At 39.0% G+C, this 21918-nt stretch overlaps 2 protein-coding genes across 2 annotated transcripts; both read left to right on the top strand.

Annotated features, from left to right (window-relative positions):
• The first annotated feature begins 19378 nt into the window (after positions 1-19378).
• Positions 19379-20065, top strand: LOC150076377 (zinc finger MYM-type protein 1-like). The gene has a single exon (XM_090387339.1). The coding sequence runs from the start codon at positions 19379-19381 to the stop codon at positions 20063-20065; it is 687 nt and encodes a 228-aa protein (XP_090243465.1).
• A 376-nt stretch (positions 20066-20441) lies between these two features.
• On the top strand, positions 20442-21176 carry LOC150076376 (uncharacterized). Its single transcript, XM_090387338.1, has one exon. The coding sequence runs from the start codon at positions 20442-20444 to the stop codon at positions 21174-21176; it is 735 nt and encodes a 244-aa protein (XP_090243464.1).
• The last annotated feature ends 742 nt before the right edge of the window (positions 21177-21918 follow it).

Genomic DNA, 21918 nt, shown 5'->3' with positions numbered 1-21918 from the left:
GCTTCAGGAAAGCATTTCCGACCCCACATTGCTATATGATTTCGAGTTGTCAGGATGTACCCTACCCCTGTTAGAAGTTCTGAAACGTTTAACTGAAACACCCTGTATATACAAATTTAAAAAAATAAATAAATTAAGAAATAAATAAATAAAAATAAATAAAGAAAGAATAAAAAAATAATAATAAATAAATAAAAGGAAAAGGAAATATAATAAAATAAGAAACGAAAGATAAAAAAAAATAATAATAAAACAATATATAGATTAAAAAAAAATTGTGATGTTGATTAAGAAAAAAAAAAGTAATTAATAAAAATAAATAGACAATAAATTTCAATAAGACTATATCTAAATGGCAAATTAAGCAGAAAAAAAAAAAGAAATAAAATAAAAATATTATTTGGTTCATTTGAAAAAAAAAAAAAAAACAGCTGCACCGGATTAACTAACTCCAGGCAGAACGTGACGGAAAAAAAATAAAAATAAAATAAAAATAAAATAAAAATAAATAATAATAAGGAAAAAAATAGTTTTTTACTATGGATCAGTTTGCTGCATAAATATTTCTAACAGGTCTTGCTTCAGCATGGCTTGCTCATATAGGGGCTTTACACACACTACGCTAACGCACGCATATTTAATACACTTAGGCCAACATCAACGGATTAATTAGTATGCCTACAGAATACACAATTGGAGATGGACGCAAGGAACTTTCGTGAGTTTTTTTCACTCCGTGGCTGAGGTAGTCGATCTCCGCCGTAGATAGCTAGGTTTTTTTCCCCAGAAACTGTGATTTTTTTTTCGTCCAACAAAACAGGGAAATCGATCAGAGAACAGACGCAATTTACAGACATAAATGCTGGTAGATGTATTAAATTACGGGTGACCCTAATATAATAATATCCTTCAGAAAGGACATGTATGTATACCCTGTCTATGGTGGCTCTCACACTAACGTCCATCTCCTATAGTGTCACTGTGATGAGATACAGAAACTCTGTAAAAAGAGCCCGATGTGTGGTTTTTAAATATGTATGCAGTGTTAACGATCCATTTAGTGTGTAAAACTTAAGGACCAGTCAGGTTTTTACCTGTAGCTTCTCATAGGAGTGGCCTGGATATGGAAAAAGCATATCAAAGGAACCTCGTGAGGTACATAAATGATAAAGAAAACAACACCGACACAACGGAAACAAAACGGTACAGAGGGACTTTATTCAAAAATGGCAACATAGCACTGGCTGCCATGATACAGATGCATCGCTGCGAGAGATGGAACAAAGGGAAGAGGTGGTCCTCGGTAGGAAATATTGCCACCCCTAATGTCGATTCAGGCTTTGAACCACCTGTCCATACTTAAAACAATGTTATTAATACGTTCTTGCGGTAACATCGTTTATTAGGAAGGGAAGGAAGGGAATGAATTAGATTGGTCCACTTGATATTGATGGGTCAACTGTTGATGATCCTGCTCACTAACAAACTAAATGAATATTTTGCATCGACATTCACACATGAGGAGTTATTCAGCGAGAGGAATGCCAGAGGTGTATTCAACTCTAGCAGTAAGCTACAGAATCTTGAAATAACTGAGAGTAAGGTGGAGGAGAGGTTGTTGAAGATAAACACAAGAAAGGCACCCGGGGTGGATGGGATCTATCCAGTTATATTAAAGGAGGCAGCAAAGGAAGTAAGCAAACCCTTAGCCATAATTATGAGAACTTCCTTGGACTCAGGGGAGGTACCCATAGACTGGAAATGTGCAAATGTGACCCCAATTCACAAGGGAGGATCAAAGGCTGACACAAGTAATTATAGACCTGTGAGCTTAACTTCTGTTCCAGGAAAATTAATGGAGGCACTGGTTAAAGAAGCACTGCAGGATCATTTAGACAAGACTTCAGTTATAGCTCGGACACAGCATGGTTTTGTTAAGGGGAAGTCTTGCCTGACCAATTTGATTGGATACTATGATGCAGTCACAAAAGAACTGGATGCAGGGAATAACTTTGATATTATATACTTGGATCTTAGAAAGGCTTTTGATACTGTTGCACATGGAAGACTGCTACACAAATTGGAGCAGTGTGACATTGGAGGCAAATTGCTGCTATGGATAAAGGGGTGGTTGAGGGGGAGAAGACAGAGAGTGGTAATCAATGGACACTGTTCATCGTGGTCTAATGTTATTAGTGGAGTCCCTCAGGGCTCAGTGTTGGGTCCATTATTGTTTTCCGTATTTATAAATGATATTGATGATGGTATATCAAGTTTAATGTCCAAGTTTCCAGACGATACAAAGGTAGGCAGGGTTGTCAAGGACACTACTGACACTATGCTGCTGCAACAGGATCTGGAAAGGTTGAGCAGATGGGCTGAGAGGTGGCAAATGAAGTTTAACATTGACAAATGTAAAGTACTACACATGGGAAACAGCAACCCCAGAGCAACGTATCAACTCTGTGGTACTACACTGACAGTGGTAGAGAATGAAAGGGACTTGGGGGTGGTTGTGCAGGCAGATATGAAGTTCTCTGAGCAGTGCAGACGGGCTACAAGAGTAGCTCATGGAGTATTGTCAATGATATACAGGAATTTTTCCAGCAGGGATAAGGAGGTGATTATTCCCTTGTATAAGGCAATGGTCAGGCCACACCTAGAGTACTGTATACAGGTCTGGAGGCCTCATTTCAAGAAGGATGTAGAGCTGCTGGAACGAGTACAGAGAAGGGCAACAAGATTAGTGAATGGAACAAAGGGGTGCTCTTACGAAGAAAGGCTTAAGTTTTGCAAATTACAGTGTCTGGAGACTAGGCACCAGCGAGGTGATCTGATAGAAGTGTATAAAACCTTGAATGGTTTGAGCATGCTCAATGCTAATGGGATGCTTCCTCTAGCTCAGAGTAATCACCTGAGAGGGCATAAATTCAAATTGAGGAAAGACAGATGTAGGATAGACGTGCGGAAATTTGCCTTTAGCCAGCGGGTGGTTGGTTGGTGGAACAGACTTCCATCCCTTGTCGTGGGGGTTGATAGCTTAAATAGGTTTAAGGCTCAGCTAGACAGGTATTTTGAAACAACAGAGGGGTGAAGTGGAAGTGGATTTTTTTTTTTTTTTTTGGCTGATGCTGCATAAGCTTGCTTTCTTGCATCAAATGCCTCTACTAATGCTAATGCTAATGCTATTCCTCTGTCAGCGCCATCTTAAGCTGGTGATCATTTTCTGGTGGGTGGGGACATGCCGCACAGACCGTCTCATGTGTGTTCGATGGGATTTGGATCGGTAGAAACGGGCAGGCCAATCCATATGAACAATGTCCTCACTTTCCAAAAGCTCCAGCCCCCTCCCTCTTTTCTTTCTGGTGGAGCATGGACCTGCCCCACTGTCACTAATGGGAGCATCTTCTCTATCGCACCCATTCTTCTGACTTTCTCCCCCCCCCAGCCTTCAGTCTCCCTCCCACACTCTGCCTATACACTAGCGTATGGCCTACTCGTCAAAATTTAACCGTACAAATTGAACCTCGCCCATTGACTTTCGGCCTCCAATACAGTGGACTTTTTTTTTTCTTTCTTTTCGGACCTAGCCACTGAAATCTCAGGAAATTAGGTGGGAGGACCTGCCAGAGTATATATAAGCTACTGGGTTCCTGGTCTGCCTCCACGGGGGCGTAAGTGGGGCAACGTTGGGCCCCAACAGGGGTCCAGCGGCTAAACGACTAGAAGAACAATGGTACATGACACTAAACGATCCAGGACCCACACACTTTTAAATCTCTGGCATTTACAGCATACTGTAACACACCACAACGTAAACAACGCGGAGATGGGGGAAACCCCTGGTGCCCCTTGACCCTAATTACACGTATACTTTCCAAAAGCATATCAACAGCTGCAGTGCGATGGGGTGTGGCGTTATCATCCATAAACACGAACTCGAGACCAATGGCACCTCGGAACAGACGCACATGGGATAAAATTACCTGAGTACAGTAGTATGCACCGGTTACGGTACCGCCTTCCAGTATCTGGAGTTGTGTACGACCATTCAAGAAAACGACTCCCCAGACGAGAACACTTCGACCGCCATATCAATCCCTTTCATTGATGTTTGTGGGGTGATACCGTGTGCCAACCTCTCGCCAGATTAGCTGATGTCCACAATCGCTACTGAGACTGAATCTACTCTCATCAGTAAAGAGTACCTTACCCCATTGCGCTGTTGCTGCTGTCCAGTCCTTGTGTTCGATGGACTACTGTAAACGGTGTCTCCGATGGGCAGGTGTTAAAGGGACACAGCGTACTGGCCGTAGGGCAAACAGTCCACCTTTGTGGAGTCGCCTGGCCACAGTAAACCGCGATATCTTGCGTCCCGCGCAGCTGATTTGCAATGGACTCTTCTGTCTGGTGTCTTTCCCTCTTGGCCTGTAGGAGTATTTATAGCAGTCATTTTTGGGTGTAGTTTTTGAACGACCACCACTTGTCCTTCGAACAGCTGTACCTGTTGTTCTGAAGACCGAGTTTTTCCACGCAAGTGAGACGATGCTATGGGCGGTACCGAACTCTGCAGCCACACTCCTCGTTCTTCGACTCTCCTCGAGGAGGGTCGAGCTTGCCAATTATTCCAACCCTGGTAAAGTCATCCAGATGTTGTCTACTGGCTATTTCGTTGTCTGTAGCACTGTATGAAACCAATCGAACGTCTGTAACAATCGTGCTTGCCATTCGGTAATTTGCACAACTGCTGAACTGCTGCTTTTATCTGTTTATGTGATCCCTCTCATCACGATTAAAATTTTTGCATGTGTACCAGCTTTCTACTGAACGACCACAGTAATGCAAATCGCCACAGGCTGTTTTGTTTGATTTTGTGGTTGTAACCTTTAGAAATAGTATTGATCCTTAAGTTTTGCACACCAGTGTATGACAGCGTGCTTGGATTCAGAGGAGGTGCCCCTCAGATTGGAGATGTGGAAATGTGTCCCCAATTCACAAAGGGGAAACAAAGCGTGTCAAATTACAGACCAGTTAGTTTATTATTATTATTATTATTATTATTATTAGCCATATGGTACAAGGAAGCCTGAGGCTTATGCTGCACCAGCCAAAAAAAAAATTCCCAAGTTACCTTGAGAGAGAGAGAGAGAAGTAGAAAGGAATCACCAAGAAAGAGAAGAATGATGATATCCAGCTCAGGACCCTGGGTTTGCCAAGCCCATACTCACCAAATGTAAACCCCCCCCCCCCAGGGTTATAAATGTTAAGACATCCCTGACAGTTACAGTAGGCATAAAAGCTAATTTTTTTTTTTTTTTTTTTTTTTTTTCACTTCTGTCACGGGAAAAATAATGGAATCACTTGTTAAAGAAACAATATAACATTACCAAGACAACACTGCAGTTATAGGCCAGTCACAATATGGGTTTGTTAAAGGGAAATCTTTTCTGACCAGTTTGATGGATATTATGATGTGATCACAGAGGATCTGGATGCAAAAATAATTTGGTATCATATACAGTATTCGGTTTGATTTTTGAAAAAAGTAAGCATAACTGATATGTTTAAAAGATCAATAGTAATTAATGAAAAATTGCCACCTGCTGGTAATATTGTGGTTGTCATGGAGTTGATATGAGATACGGAGATGTATTTAAATATGGTTGTATAGTTATTTTCGAACGTGAATGAGGTCGTGTGTGAGTTATGTTATGAAACAGGCAAAAAAGAAAAAAAAAAGAAAAAAAGAAAAAAAAGGTGCATAAGGAATTGCAATTAATTCATTTATTTATAACAGGTTTGATGTATAATATTTCATTTTCTAATACAGTATATCAGTAGGCGACCAGAACATTATAACCGGAGAAAAATCGTCTGTTGCTGAAGTGACTGGAAGTTTACGTACATATAGTAGCATTAAATTCACATATATTATTTGGTACTTATTGAAGATAAGAAATAATTGCATATTACATATCAAGAAACGAACAATGACCACCTATGGAATGATACGTTATGAACAGGATCGGGCCGCTATAATTTCAGGTACCATAAAAATTTTATTTCTTGTTATTCATATCAGCAGAAGAATATAATTGTGATAGAAATTACCACCAAGAAGCTTTTCCTTAAGATTTAACAATTTAACCTATATACGCAACGGGTTACATTTGAGGCGCGTTCGATTTTTTCCTTAAATGTTTTTATTTTTATTTTTTTGTTATTAATAGAAATGAAAACTAAATACAGTATAATTATCTCTTTATCAATTACTAAGATTATAAATTTAAAGAACACTTAATAAAACTCTGCAGGTGTACTTTCTCTAAACTTAATCATTTATTATTATTATTATTATTATTATTATTAGGCACATGGTGCAAGGAAGCCTGAGGCTTTTAGTTTAATTACAACTGTGGAATGCAATAAAGTCTAATTTCTCTTTCTATATATATGCATAGTTCACAAGCTACATCACGTTCACAAATCTTGCATAAGTTTAGAATTTAGCATTAGCATTAGCATTAGCATTAGTAGAGGCATATGATGCAAGAAAGCAAGCTTATTCAGCATCAGCCAAAAAAAAAAAAAAAAACCCTCTCCCATTTCACCCCTCCATTCGTTCGAAATACCTGTCCAGTTGAGCTTTAAATTTGTTTAGGCTATCAACTTCAACAACAAGTGATGGAAGTCGGTTCCACCAACCAACCACCCGCTGGCCAAAGGCAAATTTACGCACATCTATCCGACATCCGTCCTTCCTCAATTTGAATTTATGCCCTCTGAGGTGATTATTCTGAGAAAGATGAAGAATCCCATTGGCATTGAGCATGCTCAAACCATTCAAAGCCTTATACACCTCTATCAGATCACCTCGCCGGTGCCTAGTCTCCAGACTCTGTAATTTGCAAAACTTAAGCCTTTCTTCGTAAGAGCAACCCTTTGTTCCGTTCACTAATCTTATTGCCCTTCTCTGTACCCGTTCCAGCAGCTCTACATCCTTCTTGAAATGAGGCCTCCAGACCTGTATACAGTACTCAAGATGTGGCCTAACCATTGCCTTATACAAGGGAATAATCACCTCCTTATCCCTGCTAGAAAAATTCCTGTATATCATTGACAAGACACCATGAGCTACTCTTGCAGCTCGTCTACACTGCTCAGAGAACTTCATATCTGCCTGCACAATTACCCCCAGGTCCTTTTCATTCTCCACCACTGTCAGTGTAGTACCGCAGAGTTGATACATTGCTCTGGGGTTACTGTTACCCATATGTAGTACTTTACATTTGTCAATGTTAAACTTCATTTGCCACCTCTCAGCCCATCTGTTCAACCTTTCCAGATCCTGTTGCAGCAGCATAGCGTCAGTAGTGTCCTTAACGACCCTGCCAACCTTTGTATCATCTGCAAACTTAGACATTAAACTTGATATCCCATCATCAATATCATTCATAAACACCGAAAACAACAATGGACCCAACACTGAACCTTGGGGAACTCCACTAATAACATTAGCCCACGTTGAGCAGTGTCCATTGATTACCACTCTCTGTCTTCTGCCACTCAACCATCCCCTTATCCATAGCAGCAATTTGCTTCCAATGCCACACTGCTCCAATTTGTGCAGCAGTCTTCCATGTGCAACAGTATCAAAAGCCTTTCTAAGATCCAAATATATAATATCAAAGTTATTCCCTGCATCCAGTTCTTTTGTGACTACATCATAGTATCCAATCAAATTGGTCAGGCAAGACCTGCCCTTAACAAAACCATGCTGCATCTGAGCTATAACTGAATTCTTGTCTAGATGATCCTGCAGTGCTTCTTTAACCAGTGCCTCCATTAATTTACCTGGAACAGAAGTTAAACTAACAGGTCTATAATTACTTGTGTCAGCCTTTGATCCTCCTTTGTGAATTGGGGTTACATTTGCACATCTCCAGTCTATGGGTACCTCCTCTGAGTCCAAAGAAGCTCTCATAATTATGGCTAGGGGTTTGCATACTTCCTTTGCTGCCTCCTTCAATATAACTGGATAGATCCCATCCACCCCAGGTGCCTTTTTTATGTTTATCCTCAACAATCTCTCCTCCACTTTCCTCTCAGTTATTACAAAATCATCCAGCTCACTGCCAATGTTTACTTTACCTACATCATTCTCCTTCCTGAATAACTCCTCATGCGTGAATGTAGATGCAAAATACTCGTTTAGATTGTTAGCCACCTGAGCAGGATCCTCAACTGTTGAACCATCAATATCCAGTGGACCAATCTGATTCATCCCTTTCCTTCTCGAGTTCAAGTATGTAAAGAACTCCTTTCTGTTTTTCTTTGCATCCTTTGCCAAGGATTTTTCGTAGTCTGCCTTTGCCTGCCTAATCTCCTTTGTGACTTGGTTACAGACCAACTTATATCTATCATAGGCTTCCATGTCACCCATTAATTTGTATGTATCCCATGCATTTTTCTTCTCTGCCACATGTCTCATTAGTCCATCTGACAACCATTTAGGCCTAAACCTTGAACAATATTTCTTAGTTGGTATGTAAAACCTGGTAGCCACCAAGATTAGTTCCTTGAATGCTTCCCATTTTGAGTTTGCTGTTGGTAACATCATCAGTTGGTCCCACTGTATAGAATTTAAATACTGTCTCAGACCATCATAGTCGCCTTTACGAAAACAAAAACCCTTCCCTTTACCTCTGATGGTAGTTACCTCCTTGAGTAAATCCCACTTCAACACACTGTGATCACTGCCACCTAGTAGTGTCCATAACAACCCTGCCAACCTTCGTATCGTCTGCAAACTTGGACATTAAGCTTGATATACCATCATCAATATCATTTATAAATACAGAAAACAACAATGGACTCCACTAATAACATTAGTCCACGATGAGCAGTGTCCATTGATTATCCCTTTATCCAGAGCAGCAGTTTGGCTCCAATGCCACACTGCTCCAATTTGTGTAGCAATCTTCCATATGCCACAGTATCAAAAGCCTTTATTAAGAGGAAATCTTGTCTTACCAATTTAATAGAATACTTTGATGTGGTCACAAAGGAACTGCATGTAAAAATAATTTTGATATTTACTTGAATTTCAGGAAAGCTTTTGATACTGTTGCTCATAAAAACTGTCATTCAAATTTCAGCAGATTTGGCATTAAGGGCAAGTTACTTCTATGGATAAAGGCATGGTTGAGTGGGAGAAGACAGAGAGTGGTAATCAATGGACATTGGTCTTCGTGGACTAATGTTATTAGTGGAGTGCCCCCATGTTTCAGTGTTAGGCCTGTTGTTGTTTTCTATATTTTTTAATGCTATTGATGAAGACATATCAGGCTTAATGTCAAAGTTTACAGACGATACAAAAATTGGCAGGTGGTTAATGACAGTATTCTACTGTAACAGGAACTAGGAAAGTTAGGCAAGATGAGCTGAGAAATGCAATTGATGTATAACGTTGATAAATGCAAATTACTGCATGTGGGTAGCAGTAACCCCGGAGTAACTTACGAACCGAGTGCTATTACACTCTAGGGAAGTGATGTGGGGGGAGGGTTTTTAGATAATGTTATTTTATATATTTGGTTATATTTATTATTTCCCCTTTCAACAACTCCCCTTTATAATAACTCCCCACTTGCGCATCTGACTCTTTTTCCTTCAGAAAATTCCAAGTTCTAGGGGAAAATCTCCTTGATGAGTTTAATTCCCTTTGGATAGGCTTTTTCTCAGAATAACAAAGAGACACACAAATGTTGTATAATAAAAATACAGTTTATTGGACACTTTCACATAGATACATCAAACAAAAGAAATTTATTAAACTCATGACCAAATAGATTTAATTTCATCTTCTTATAACAGAATGTAAATGAGCAAAGTAATTTGCCTATTGAGCAAACTCAAGGAGGGCTATTTCCTTTACATAAATCATAAACAACTATCTCCTCTTTTAAACTAACAAAATGTTTCTACTTCCTTACTCCTGAGTTCAATTAACTTTCAAAAGAATCTATTAACATTCTCCTTTCATTACAAAACAATTCCTACTCCAAATTGATAAAGCTCCGATACTCTTAATTTCAGTATAAATCATTACTCTGGTTTCTAACAGATTATAGCCTACAACCTTCTCTAATCTAGGTAATCAATACTATCAAATTTCTTCAATTAACTACTTGCACATTTGGGGGTTACTGACATCCGTCTATCCCCTTCCAAAATTCATACTTAGTCATTCACTTATTTAACCAAATATTAACAAGTATCAATCACATCAAAAATTTTATATCTATTCCCTTCCAAAATTTATCTATATGTATATTGACTTGCCCTGGGTAATGTCCTTCAGTCCATAACATTCACTAACTTATTCATTACAATAAAGTACTACTTATACATATGTGTTCAATCAAAAGTTCTGATAAACTGGTTATCGAGTGCCTATAGTCGGTGTGATGTTGAGAGTACTTAAGCAAACTAATCACTTACTTACATAACTTGGCAGACTTCACGGTACATCCTTCTCTAAGCGAGTAGGGGATTCTTTCTATCTGGGTCGCATCTCACAATCACTGGGGGAGTTCGATATAAGATACTGGATTCCTTCCTGGGTACCTTTTTATTTCTTTATGGACGCATTAATTTCATCTGATCAGAATGGCTGTACTCTTTTTTGTCCGGCTTCGGATTTCATCAGCTCCAGCATACTTGCTCTCAGAATATCAGGCAATATCGTTCCTTCATAATGGAGTTGACTCCTTCTCATCTACTTTAAGGATCTTGAAAAATTTTCCCTCTTTTCTATGGCACGTGTTCATCTCTCACTTCGAAACTCAGTCTACTTTTGACTGACTGTCTGACCGACTTCTGCACCTCAACTTCATCTTTCCACTTACTCGACTGCTTCTCTCACTACTTATTAGATCACTGACTTAACTGTTCACTTAAAGCTTATCTACCCCTCATACTGACTACACATTAAACTTAGCCACTTTTCTCCACCGGCTACTCTATCTAAAAGAACTCATTCCTTTCTTTTCTTCTCCAACTCTCATCTTACTGCCCCACTCACTGACACTGACCCACTCTCATCTTACTGCCCAACTCACTGACACTGACCCACTCTCTTCTTACTGCCCAACTCCCTCTTTTTTTGTCCGTCTCCATCCACAAATTTTTCTTACCAGTCTGTCACGCCTCTCCACAGTGTTCTACCAATCTCCTCCTTCCTATATTCATTTTTATCCTTTCATTTGTTGGCAGGTCAGCCAGCCCTGTGGCACGTGATTCACAATACCCCTCTCCTTTTTTATTTCCTACCTGTTGACATCCGTTGAGCTCTTTCATGTAGGCCGAATGCATCAAAACAACTCCTTCTGTGTCATCACAGCTTGTCTCCATAGCACTACAGACAAACCACAAATGTGTCACTGGAGACCATCGCGTCTATTTTTAGAGGCTTGTGTGTGCGTTTAGCCATATGCGTTTCCGGTGCGTGACCCCTCATAAACTTGTTGCGCCGTACCACCTGCTGGGCTTGCTATAGTATTTTCCGTCAGTTTTCTGTTTTGACGGATGCAAAGCTAATTTTGCTGTTTTTCGTTCTTCCTACCTTTTAAGTTTTACAATCCTTACTGGATAATTCTTGTTTATAGAAACTGACGCTATTAACATTTCTCCCAACGGCAAGAATCCAAAAAGGAAAACTAACTTCAGAAGTCAAAAAAAATATATTTTATTTTTGTAAGATTTTCAGATCTTACAGTGATAAATGAAAAAGCCTTCGGGGTCATTATGCTGTCCAATTTGAGATTCTCTGAGCAGTTCAGACAAGCTACTAGCAGAGCTCTTGGGGTGTTTTGTCAATGATATACAGGAATTTTTCTACCTGATAAATTTAATTATTCGGGTTGCCTAAAAAAATAGTTTGGTTTTTGTAAACACTAGAAGGGGATTAATTGCATTGGTTTGCTGGATATGAATGGTTTAACTGTTGATGGTCCTGCTATGGTTGCTATTAAGGTGACATTTTGCTTCAACATTCACACACGAGAAATTTTTAGGAATGAGGGATGCTAGAAGATTATTATTGAGGGAGCTAAATGATTCTAACAGGCAGCTAAGTGATTTTGTGATAACTGAGTAGAAATAGAAGAGAAATTGTAGGCTACAATTTATTTTTCAATTTCTACAAGGCACTTTGAGATAGATTTGTTCTGTCTGGTTAAGAGAAGCAACAAATGAGGTAAGCAAACAGTCAGCCCAAATTTTGAGAGCATCACTGGATTCTGGGAAGGTGCCTGTGGACTAGCAATTAGCATTAGCATTAGTAGAGGCATATGATGAGAAAGCAAGCTTATGCAGCATCAGCCACAAAAAAAAAAAAACACTTTCACTTCACCCCTCCGTTCGTTCGAAATACCTGTCCAGCTGAGCCTTAAATCGATTCAGGCTATCAACCTCCACGACAAGGGATGGAAGTCTGTTCTGTCAACCAACTATCCGCTGGCTAAAGGCAAATTTCCGCACATCTATCCTACATCTGTCTTTCCTCAATCTGAATTTATGCCCTCTCAGGTGATTATTCTGAGAAAGAGGAAGAATCCCATCGGCATTGAGCATGCTCAAACCAATGAAGGCTTTATCAGATCACCTCGCCGGTGCCTAGCCTCCAGACACTGTAATTTGCAAAACTTAAGCCTTTCTTCGTAAGAGCATCCCTTTGTTCCATTCACTAATCTTGTTGACCTTCTCTGTACTCGTTCCAGCAGCTCTACATCCTTCTTGAAATGAGGCCTCCAGACCTGTATACAGTACTCAAGGTGTGGCCCGACCATTGCTTATACAAGGGAATAATCACCTCCTTATCCCTGGTAGAAAAATTCCTGTATATCATGACATTGTATCTCTGAGCAGTGCAGCTTGTCTGCACTGCTCAGAGAACTTTATATCTCCCTGCACAATTACCCCCAGGTCCTTTTCATTCTCCACCACTGTCAGTGTAGTACCACAGAGTTGATATGTTGCCCCTGGGGTTGCTGTTTCCCATATGTAGTACTTTACATTTGTGAATGTTAAACTTCATTTTCCACCTCTCAGCCTATCTGCTCAACCTTTCCAGATCCTGTTGCAGCAGAATAGCGTCAGTGTCCTTAACAACCCTGCCAACCTTTGTATCGTCTGCAAACTTGGACATTAAGCTTGATATACCATCATCCATATTATTTATAAATACGGAAAACAATAATGGACCCAACACTGAACCCTGAGGGACTCCACTAATAACGTTAGTCCATGATGAGCAGTGTCCATTGATTACCACCCTCCCTCTTCTTCCCCTCAACCACCCCTTTATCGATAGCAGCAATTTGCCTCCAATGCCACACTGCTCCAATTTATGAAAGGTGATAGAGTTTTGAGGTGGGCTAAGATTCGGTCACCTGAATTTCTCGGGATAACTACAAACACATCGTCCACATAGCGACACCAAAAGGGAATGGGATCTGGTACGTTTGTAAATGCACGACCCTCTAATTCCTCCATCGCGATGTTTGCCGTGACCGAACTAACTGGGGAACCCATGGCTGTGCCGTGTACTTGTTGGTAAATGGAGTCGTTAAACATATTGCACCGACTGTTAAGCACAGTCTGAGGGCGGTGGAGATATCGTCTGGTGTTAGTTTGGTTCTGCTGCCAATTGTTTCGTCATTATCTAAGAGTTGCTTTGCACATGTAATGGCAAGTTCTACTGGGATGGAAGTAAAAAGTGAAACTACATCAACTTAGACCACCTCAATTCTCTGTCACCGTTCATAAAATTCACGATCGAGCTAAAGTCGAGCAACACCATACCATACTTAGACACCCTTGTCCGGCGCGGGGGAACGTGCTTCAAGACAACTGTCCATCGTAATCCTATGTGTGATGGCCAATTTACCAATTTCCTGTCAGCACACGCAGGTAGCCATCTTCTTGCCATTGCACGAACCTTGCTGTCTCGTGCCTGGACACACTCTAGCTCTGTAAATGAGGGGCGCACCGAAATCGCTAAAGTCAAGGCGGTTCTTACGAGGTGTGGCTGTCCCATCAATAAATACCCTTGACAGGTGTGAACTACAGACACGCGACCACGTAGCGACCAACAGAAACATCCGAGGTGATGACTCAGCCACGAGCGCCTTTATCCCATACTACCCAAACCTATCACAACAGGTTTGTAGAATCTTAAAATCACATAGCATAAAATGCGTACAACTCCCAGGCAGAAAATTACGATCCCTCATCTCTAAGGTAAAAACATCTGTCCCCACCCTACTACAAAGCGGATTGGTCTATCGCATCTCTTGCCGTAACTGCACTAGCTGCTACATCGGGGAAACTGGGGGATGGCTCGAAAAACGCCTTTCCGAACACAAAAGAGCAATCCGCTTAGCGGATGTGGAGCACTCAGCTATTGCCGAACACGTTTGGGCAACCCACCACAACATTGACCGCGATGTCGTGATTGTGGATAAGTCCCGCCATTATCGGCGACGCGCCTGGTTTGAGTCGTTAAACATCAAATGCTCCAATACCTCAGTGAACAGGAACGGTTGTCAAGTCCACCCTATCACCGAAACAGCAATCCTGTCCATTGACAAACGCTGGCCACGTCCACATACATCACAGCCACAGGCTTCAACATCCAACAATTAATCACGCACTTCACGTACAAGATTGGCAGTACACGCTCTCATGCTCCATTCTAACTGTCCGTTTAACTGAAGAAGGTTGACTAAACAACCGAAAACTTTTATTTGTATGTATCTAATCTAATATAGGTATATTTCCTATTATTAAATTGTCACAATCTATATTTTTGTATCCGTTTCGCTCAGAGCAACTGTAATTTAATAATAACAAAAGCCTTTCTAAGATCCAAGCATATAATATCAAAGTTATTCCCTGCATCCGGTTCTTTTGTGACTGCATCATAGTATCCAATCAAATTGGTCGGGCAAGACTTTCCCTTAACAAAACCATGCTGTGTCCGAGCTATAACTGAAGTCTTGTCTAGATGATCCTGCAGTGCTTCTTTAACCAGTCCCTCCATTAATTTTCCTGGAACAGAAGTTAAACTCACAGGTCTATAATTATTTGTGTCAGCCTTTGATCCTCCTTTATGAATTGGGGTCACATTTGCACATCTCCAGTCTATGGGTACCTCGCCGGAGTCCAAGGAAGCTCTCATAATTATGGCTAAGGGTTTGCTTGCTTCCTTTGCTGCCTCCTTTAATATAACTGGATAGATCCCATCCACCCGAGGTGCCTTTCTTGCGTTTATCTTCAACAATTTCTCCTCCACTTTACTCTCAGTTATTACCAGATTATCTAGCTTACTCAGGGCCGCGCAGTGCTATGATACAGAGAGGCGTCAGCATCAGGCGGCACCGTAAGGGGGCGGCATAAACAGCGAAATCAAAATACAATTTGAACCATTCAATAATTAAAAATCTTTACGCAACGCCTTTCTATATTGGTCTATGTTATTCCGATATTGATGTATATAATTTATGATTTATCGCACGCCTCTGCCTAAGCGCTTTCGGTACCCTTTGATTTCGGTTTCTGGTGCAGGTGCATCGTTGGCGGGCGCTCGCCGAAAGACTTTTGATCTGACAGCGCGAAGCTATTATTTTTGTTTGTAATATACCGCGTGGCCGCTCCTAAAAGCTGAGGTGGCAATTATCACAAAAGACAATTGCACGTGTTACGTGTTGATAGTTCTGCTTACAATTATTGACAATATTTGATTTTAATGTTAGTTTGTCTCGAGAAGTGGCAAGTGGCTATGCTGTGTTTAAATCAGGAAATCAGATATATAATATATCTGTATCAGTACTGTATAATATTTTTGCATTTATACTAATTCAGTTTTTGTGTTTAAAAAGTAGATCAGGTAAGAGAATTATTGTTTTTTACAGCAATTGTAGTTACTTATTATCATTGAAAATAATTATGTTATGACAATAGGGACTCGAATTAGAAAGTAGCATTTGCATGGACTAAGTATATCTCAGGTGCGGAACGTGTGCCTGTGTGTGTGATAGATAGAGAGGAGTTATTTAGGTAATATTGGGCTACTTTTGCGTTTTGTGTGTGATAGAGAGAGAGAGAGTTGCTTAGGAAATATTTGCATTTGCCTACTTTTGCGTTCGTTATTTATTGCTCTATTTTTCAATTCCTACTATTAGTTCACACTCTCCCTATATACAAAGGGTACTAGGAAAGTTTTGCAATACAGCTTTGTTTATTTAATTTTTTAAAGTAATTTCCTCTACATTCAATACACCTCTCCATCCTCCGAAACCAATCTTTAAACCAGTTCTGCCAAGTTTCACTAGGGAGTAAAGCACACTCGTTGTCCCAAGCCCGTAGAAGGTCCTCATCACTGGAAAACCGCCTCCCTTTTAGCTTCATTTTCACATGCGGGAACAGTGCAAAGTCGCAGGGAGCAAGGTCTGAACTGTAGGGAGGGTGCTCGAGAAGTTTCAGTCCTGTCGTGGTCAAATATTCGGCGCAGGCTTTGGCGCGGTGAGCTGGAGCATTATCGTGATGGAGGTACCAGGTGTCCATTCTTGTCTTTGGCCGCAGGTTCTTCATAGATCCAATGACTTTAGGCAGGCATTGTTCAGTATACCACTTAGCTGTGACTGTCTTCTGCGTGTCCAAAACGACACGTTCCACAATTCCACTCGATTTGAAAAATACAGCTATCATTTTCTTCTTTACAGATCGGGATTTTCTGACAATTACGGGTGTGTCGTCATCATCAAAGACCCAAACTTTGTTTTGAGCCTTGGTCGGCAGATCGTAATAGTACAGCCAAGTCTCGTCACCTGTCACGATGTTGTTCACATACCGAGATTGTCCCTTATCAAACTTTTTTAACATCTCCCGGCACCAAGTCACACGTCGTGTCATCTGCTCTTCAGTCAGTTGATGCGGCACCCAGAGAGAACAAAGTTTCTTCACGTGCAAATGATCTTGCAGAATCGAACGAATTGCTGGTGCATTTAGGCCCAAAGTATCCTCTATCTGTTGGTAGGTCACTCGCCTGTTTTCGTCAAGCATTTTCCTCACAGCAGTAACGTTTTCCTCCGTAACTGACGTTCGTGGCCTTCCCGGCCTCTCAGAATCCTCCAGAGTGAAATTTCCCCTTTGGAATTCTCTATACCACCTGAATATCGTTGTACGATGTGGACAATCATCATCTAGTGCAAGAGTCATTTCTTCTAAGCACTGGTCTATGGTTAAACCACGCATGAAATTATACCGCAAAACTGTCCTTATCTCATTTCGTGACCACGATGCCATCGCAAGCACTTTACACTCTCACTACTAATGAATAACTGAGCCCATTGACTTGGCGCGGCGGCTACTATGCACGTATGAACATGTCTCAACATGCAGCAACAAGCAGCTTCCTGTGATTCATTGTTGCGTCATATTGCAAAACTTTCCTAGTACCCTTTGTATATTTATATATCTTGTTCAAATTTTCAATCGTTAATAAAATACTTTTTATTCATCCACTCAAGTTCAAATACATTTTTTTAAACTTGTAGTGGATGACACTTGATGTTAATACAGTTTTTTCAAATATTAATTAATTAATTTTAGTTTTATATGGGAGAAAAAATTTCTCTTATATAAGATATTTAGCAGGATATAAATTTAGGAATAAAATTGAAATCAAGAGGCAGTAGCTCAATCGATAAAATGCAAAGATTTCATTATTTTTCACGTGAAGATGAAGAATGCGAGTTCAATTCTTGCAAAAATCAATAATTTTTGTTATTCATTCATTCAAGTTCAAATACATTTTTTTAAACTTGTAGTGGATGACACTTGATGTTAATACAGTTTTTTCAAATATTAATTCATTAATTAAATTTAATTAATTAATTTTAGTTTTATATGGGAGAAAAAAGTTTCTCTTATATAAGATATTTAGCAGGATGTAAATTTAGGAATAAATACCGTCAGTGGCGAAGCGTGTAGATCGCTGGAAAAAAATTTCTTTTTCAGATTCTTTTTTCATTCTGGGTTCTAGTCTGAGTCAAGGAGGGAACAAAATGGAAAATGAAACATGTGAATAAAAATAATAGTCCAACACCATATATAGAAAGGAAAATGGAAATTCGCTTTCTATTTTGCCACTTAATATTGTGATTCTGTCATATGTATATACATATTTATATTAATTGTAATTATTTAATAAAAAGTAACTAAAATAAAATTTTTCTTTGTTGACCTAAGTAGGAATTGACTTAAAAATTTTTTTTTTTATATTACTTGTTACCAAATTCATATACGTTAAAGTGGAGACAATACAATAACAAGTTAAAGAAAGGCATATGTCAAAACGGCTGCTAGCTGTCAATTTGACAGATATTCGTTATCTATTTATTATGTTCTGTTACCTACAAATCTTACTAGCTTTGCAACTCATTTCTATCGTTATTTTATCTACCCTATTTTAATAGCATGATAAGCATCATCATATTTAATCATTTTCAATGACCCCCCCCCTCCCCCCCGGTTGCATCTTTGCGAAGGACTGTGAATTTTTATTTAATATTTTTATTACAGTATGGAACAGAAAAGGAAAAAATTGTCTGGAAGTCAATGTAAAAAGAAACGCTTAAAGAAAGAAGAATAAGGAAGAAAGCTAAGCTATGTTATGAAGGAATTCTTAGTACAAAAGTCCTGTTTAGATGAGCCGTCCACATCAACAGCGACTGCTTTGGATTTAATAATAACAAATAAAAACTCAGTGCCGCCCCAATCACTTCCAGAAGAAGTTGTTGAAGAGAGCCAAAAAATAACACCATTAGAAGTTAGAAGTTCATCAAGAGCCGGGTAGCAATAGCAGTGGCAGCCAGCAGATATTAAACGAAATTCCTTCTGATCCTGCATTATGGAATGCTTTCTGCATGTCATCTGAAACTCGTCAAATACTGGTTGAGAGGGGTCCACATCAAATTAAAGAATTCGAGTTTCCTATTAATAAAGGAAGACGTAGATTTTCGCCCTCGCATTATTTGAAAGTGTTTAGCAATGGTGAAGTCGTTGAGAGAAGTTGGTTGATTTACTCTGTTACAAATGATGCCGTTTTTTTGCTTTTGTTGTATGTTATTTGATAATTCGTCTGCTATTAGTGACTGGCCCAAAAAAGGCTATTCTGACTGGGGAAATCTTATAAGAGCCCTCACAATGCACGAAAAGTCTGTAAATCACAGAAATGCTTTTAGAGCATGGAAAGAATTGGACATTCGATTAAAGCACAAAAAAAAACTATTGACGCTGAATTCAACGAATTATGGATATGGAAATTCAGCATTGGAGAGGAGTTCTAAAAAGAATTATGTCAATAATTAGACTATTGGCCTCACAATGCTTAGCTTTTCGTGGAACAACTGAACATTTGTTTCAGCCTAATAACGGAAACTTCCTAAAGTTGGTAGAATTGCTTTCTGAGTTTGATCCAGTTATGGAAGAACATATTAGGAAAGTTCAACGCGAGTCTGATAAATGGTCTGTGACTTATCTTAACAATAATATACACGATGAATTGATAAATTTGATGGGAAATGTAATTTTAAGCAAAACTGTCGAAATAACAAAAATCGCTAAATATTTTTCGATAATCGCCGATTGTATCCCAAACGTAAGTCATATTGAACAGCTCTCATTAACAATAAGAGTTGTCGCTTTTAACTCCATTCAAAATAAATATGAAATTGAAGATTTCTTTATTGGTTTTTTTGAAGCTAGTGATTCAACCGGAGAGGGTTTGACAGAACTTATTGTGACACATTTGGAAAAGTTAGGGTTTGAGTTAAAGTGGCTTAGAGGACAAGGCTATGACAACGGAGCTAATATGAAAGGAGTAAGAAAGGGTGTACAAAATAGAATACTTGAAAAATATCCAAGGGCGTTTTATGTGCCCTGCGCATGTCATTCTTTAAAGATAGTTGTGAATGATGCAGCGTCTTCTTCTACATAAAAAAACAACTTTTTTTTCTATTGTACAAGAACTTTACACTTTTTTTTCTGGTTATACAGAGCGTTGGGAAGTGCTAAAAAAATATGTTTCACAATTAACTCTAAAACCATTGAGTGCTACTAGGTGGTCAAGCAGAGCAGATGCGTTAAAACCTTTACGATTTCAACTTTGCGAAATCTATGATGCATTAATCCAAATAATAGAAGACGTCAACAGAGATGCAGAAACTAAAGTTAAAGCAAGAGGGTTAGCAAAAATTATTAAAAATTACAAGTTTATATGCGGTGTAATTCTTTGGCATGATATTTTATTTGAAATAAATTCAGTCTCGAAGCTATTGCAATCTGTAACTATAAATTTGTCAAATTGGGTAAGGATGTTATCAGAAACCATACAAAAAGTGAAAAGCTATAGAAAATCTGGATATGATCAGATGAAAATTGCTGCTAATGAAATTACAGAGAATCTTGAATGCAGTACGGAATTTCCTGCCGAAACTGAAGTTAGAGACAGAAGGAAAAAGCGTCAATTTGACTATGAAGAAGCTGTCGATGAACCCTTAACAGAGGAGAGTAAATTTAAAATAAACTTTTTCAATTATATCCTGGATATTACCCTTCATTCTCTGAATGAACGATTCACGCTTCTGAAAACCCATAGCAAAAATTTTCAGTTTTTATATGACATTTTAAAACTCAAGGATATAGATGACAAAACGCTAGAAAATTATTGTACCAGTCTCCAGTCAATACTTTCGGTCGAAAATGAATTAGATATAAATGCAAATGATCTTCAAGAAGAATTATGTGATGTATCCCGAATGCTACCATATTCTATGAAAGCTTTGGATGTTTTAAATTATTTGTGCCAAAATAACTTAATTACTTTGTATCCGAATACTGTTGTAGCTCTGAGAATTTTATTAACACTCCCTGTCTCTGTAGCTAGTGGGGAAAGACGTTTTTCGAAATTAAAATTAATAAAACACTACTTAAGAAGTTCAATAACCCAAACAAAACTTAGAAATCTGTCATTAATTTCTATTGAATCTACATTGGCTGCCACTATAGACTACACATCCCTAATTAACGAATTTGCTTTAACGAATTAAAGTTAGAAGGGTAAAACTGTAGTAGATTGTTGTAGTTGATAGTTGATATCATTATTTTAAAGTAGTTTATATTTTCAAAATAAAAATAGTATTCGTACATTTTGTGCAGTTTTTTTTTAAAATCACAATCGAAGGTTATTTTAAAGAAAAAACATTTAAGGGGCGGCATTTCGAAGACTTGCATCATACTGAGAAAATCTACCGCACGCCCTGAGCTTACTGCCAGAGTTGAATACTCCTCTGGCATTCCCCTCGCTGAATAACTCCTCGTGTGTGAATGTCCATGCAAAATATTCATTTAGTTTGTTAGCTACCTGAGCAGGATCATCAACAGTTGATTGAACCATCGATATCAAGTGGACCAATCTGATTCATCCCCTTCCTTCTAGAGTTTACATAAATAAAGAACTCTTTGCTGTTTTTCTTTGCATCCTTTGCCAAAGATTTCTCGTAACCTGCCTAACCTCCTTTGTAACTTGGTTGCAGATCAACTTATATGTCATAGGCTTCTGTGTCACATGTTAATTTATACGTATCCCATGCATTTTTCTTCTCTGCTATATCTCTTCTCATTAGTTCATCTGACATCCATTTAGGCCTAAACCTTGAACAATATTTCTTAGTTGGTATGTAAAGCCTAGTAGCTTCCAAGATAAGTTCTTTAAATGCTTCCCATTTTGAATTTGCTGTTCGTAACATCGTCAGTTGGTCCCACTGTATAGAATTTAAATACTGTCTCAGA

Source organism: Mastigoproctus giganteus, chromosome 13 (genome assembly GCF_048544385.1).
Source record: "Mastigoproctus giganteus isolate SK-2022 chromosome 13, ASM4854438v1, whole genome shotgun sequence".
Classification (NCBI taxonomy): Eukaryota; Metazoa; Arthropoda; class Arachnida; order Uropygi; family Thelyphonidae; genus Mastigoproctus; species Mastigoproctus giganteus.
Note: the sequence above shows the minus strand (reverse complement) of the source record. Positions and strands in the feature narration are given on the sequence as shown.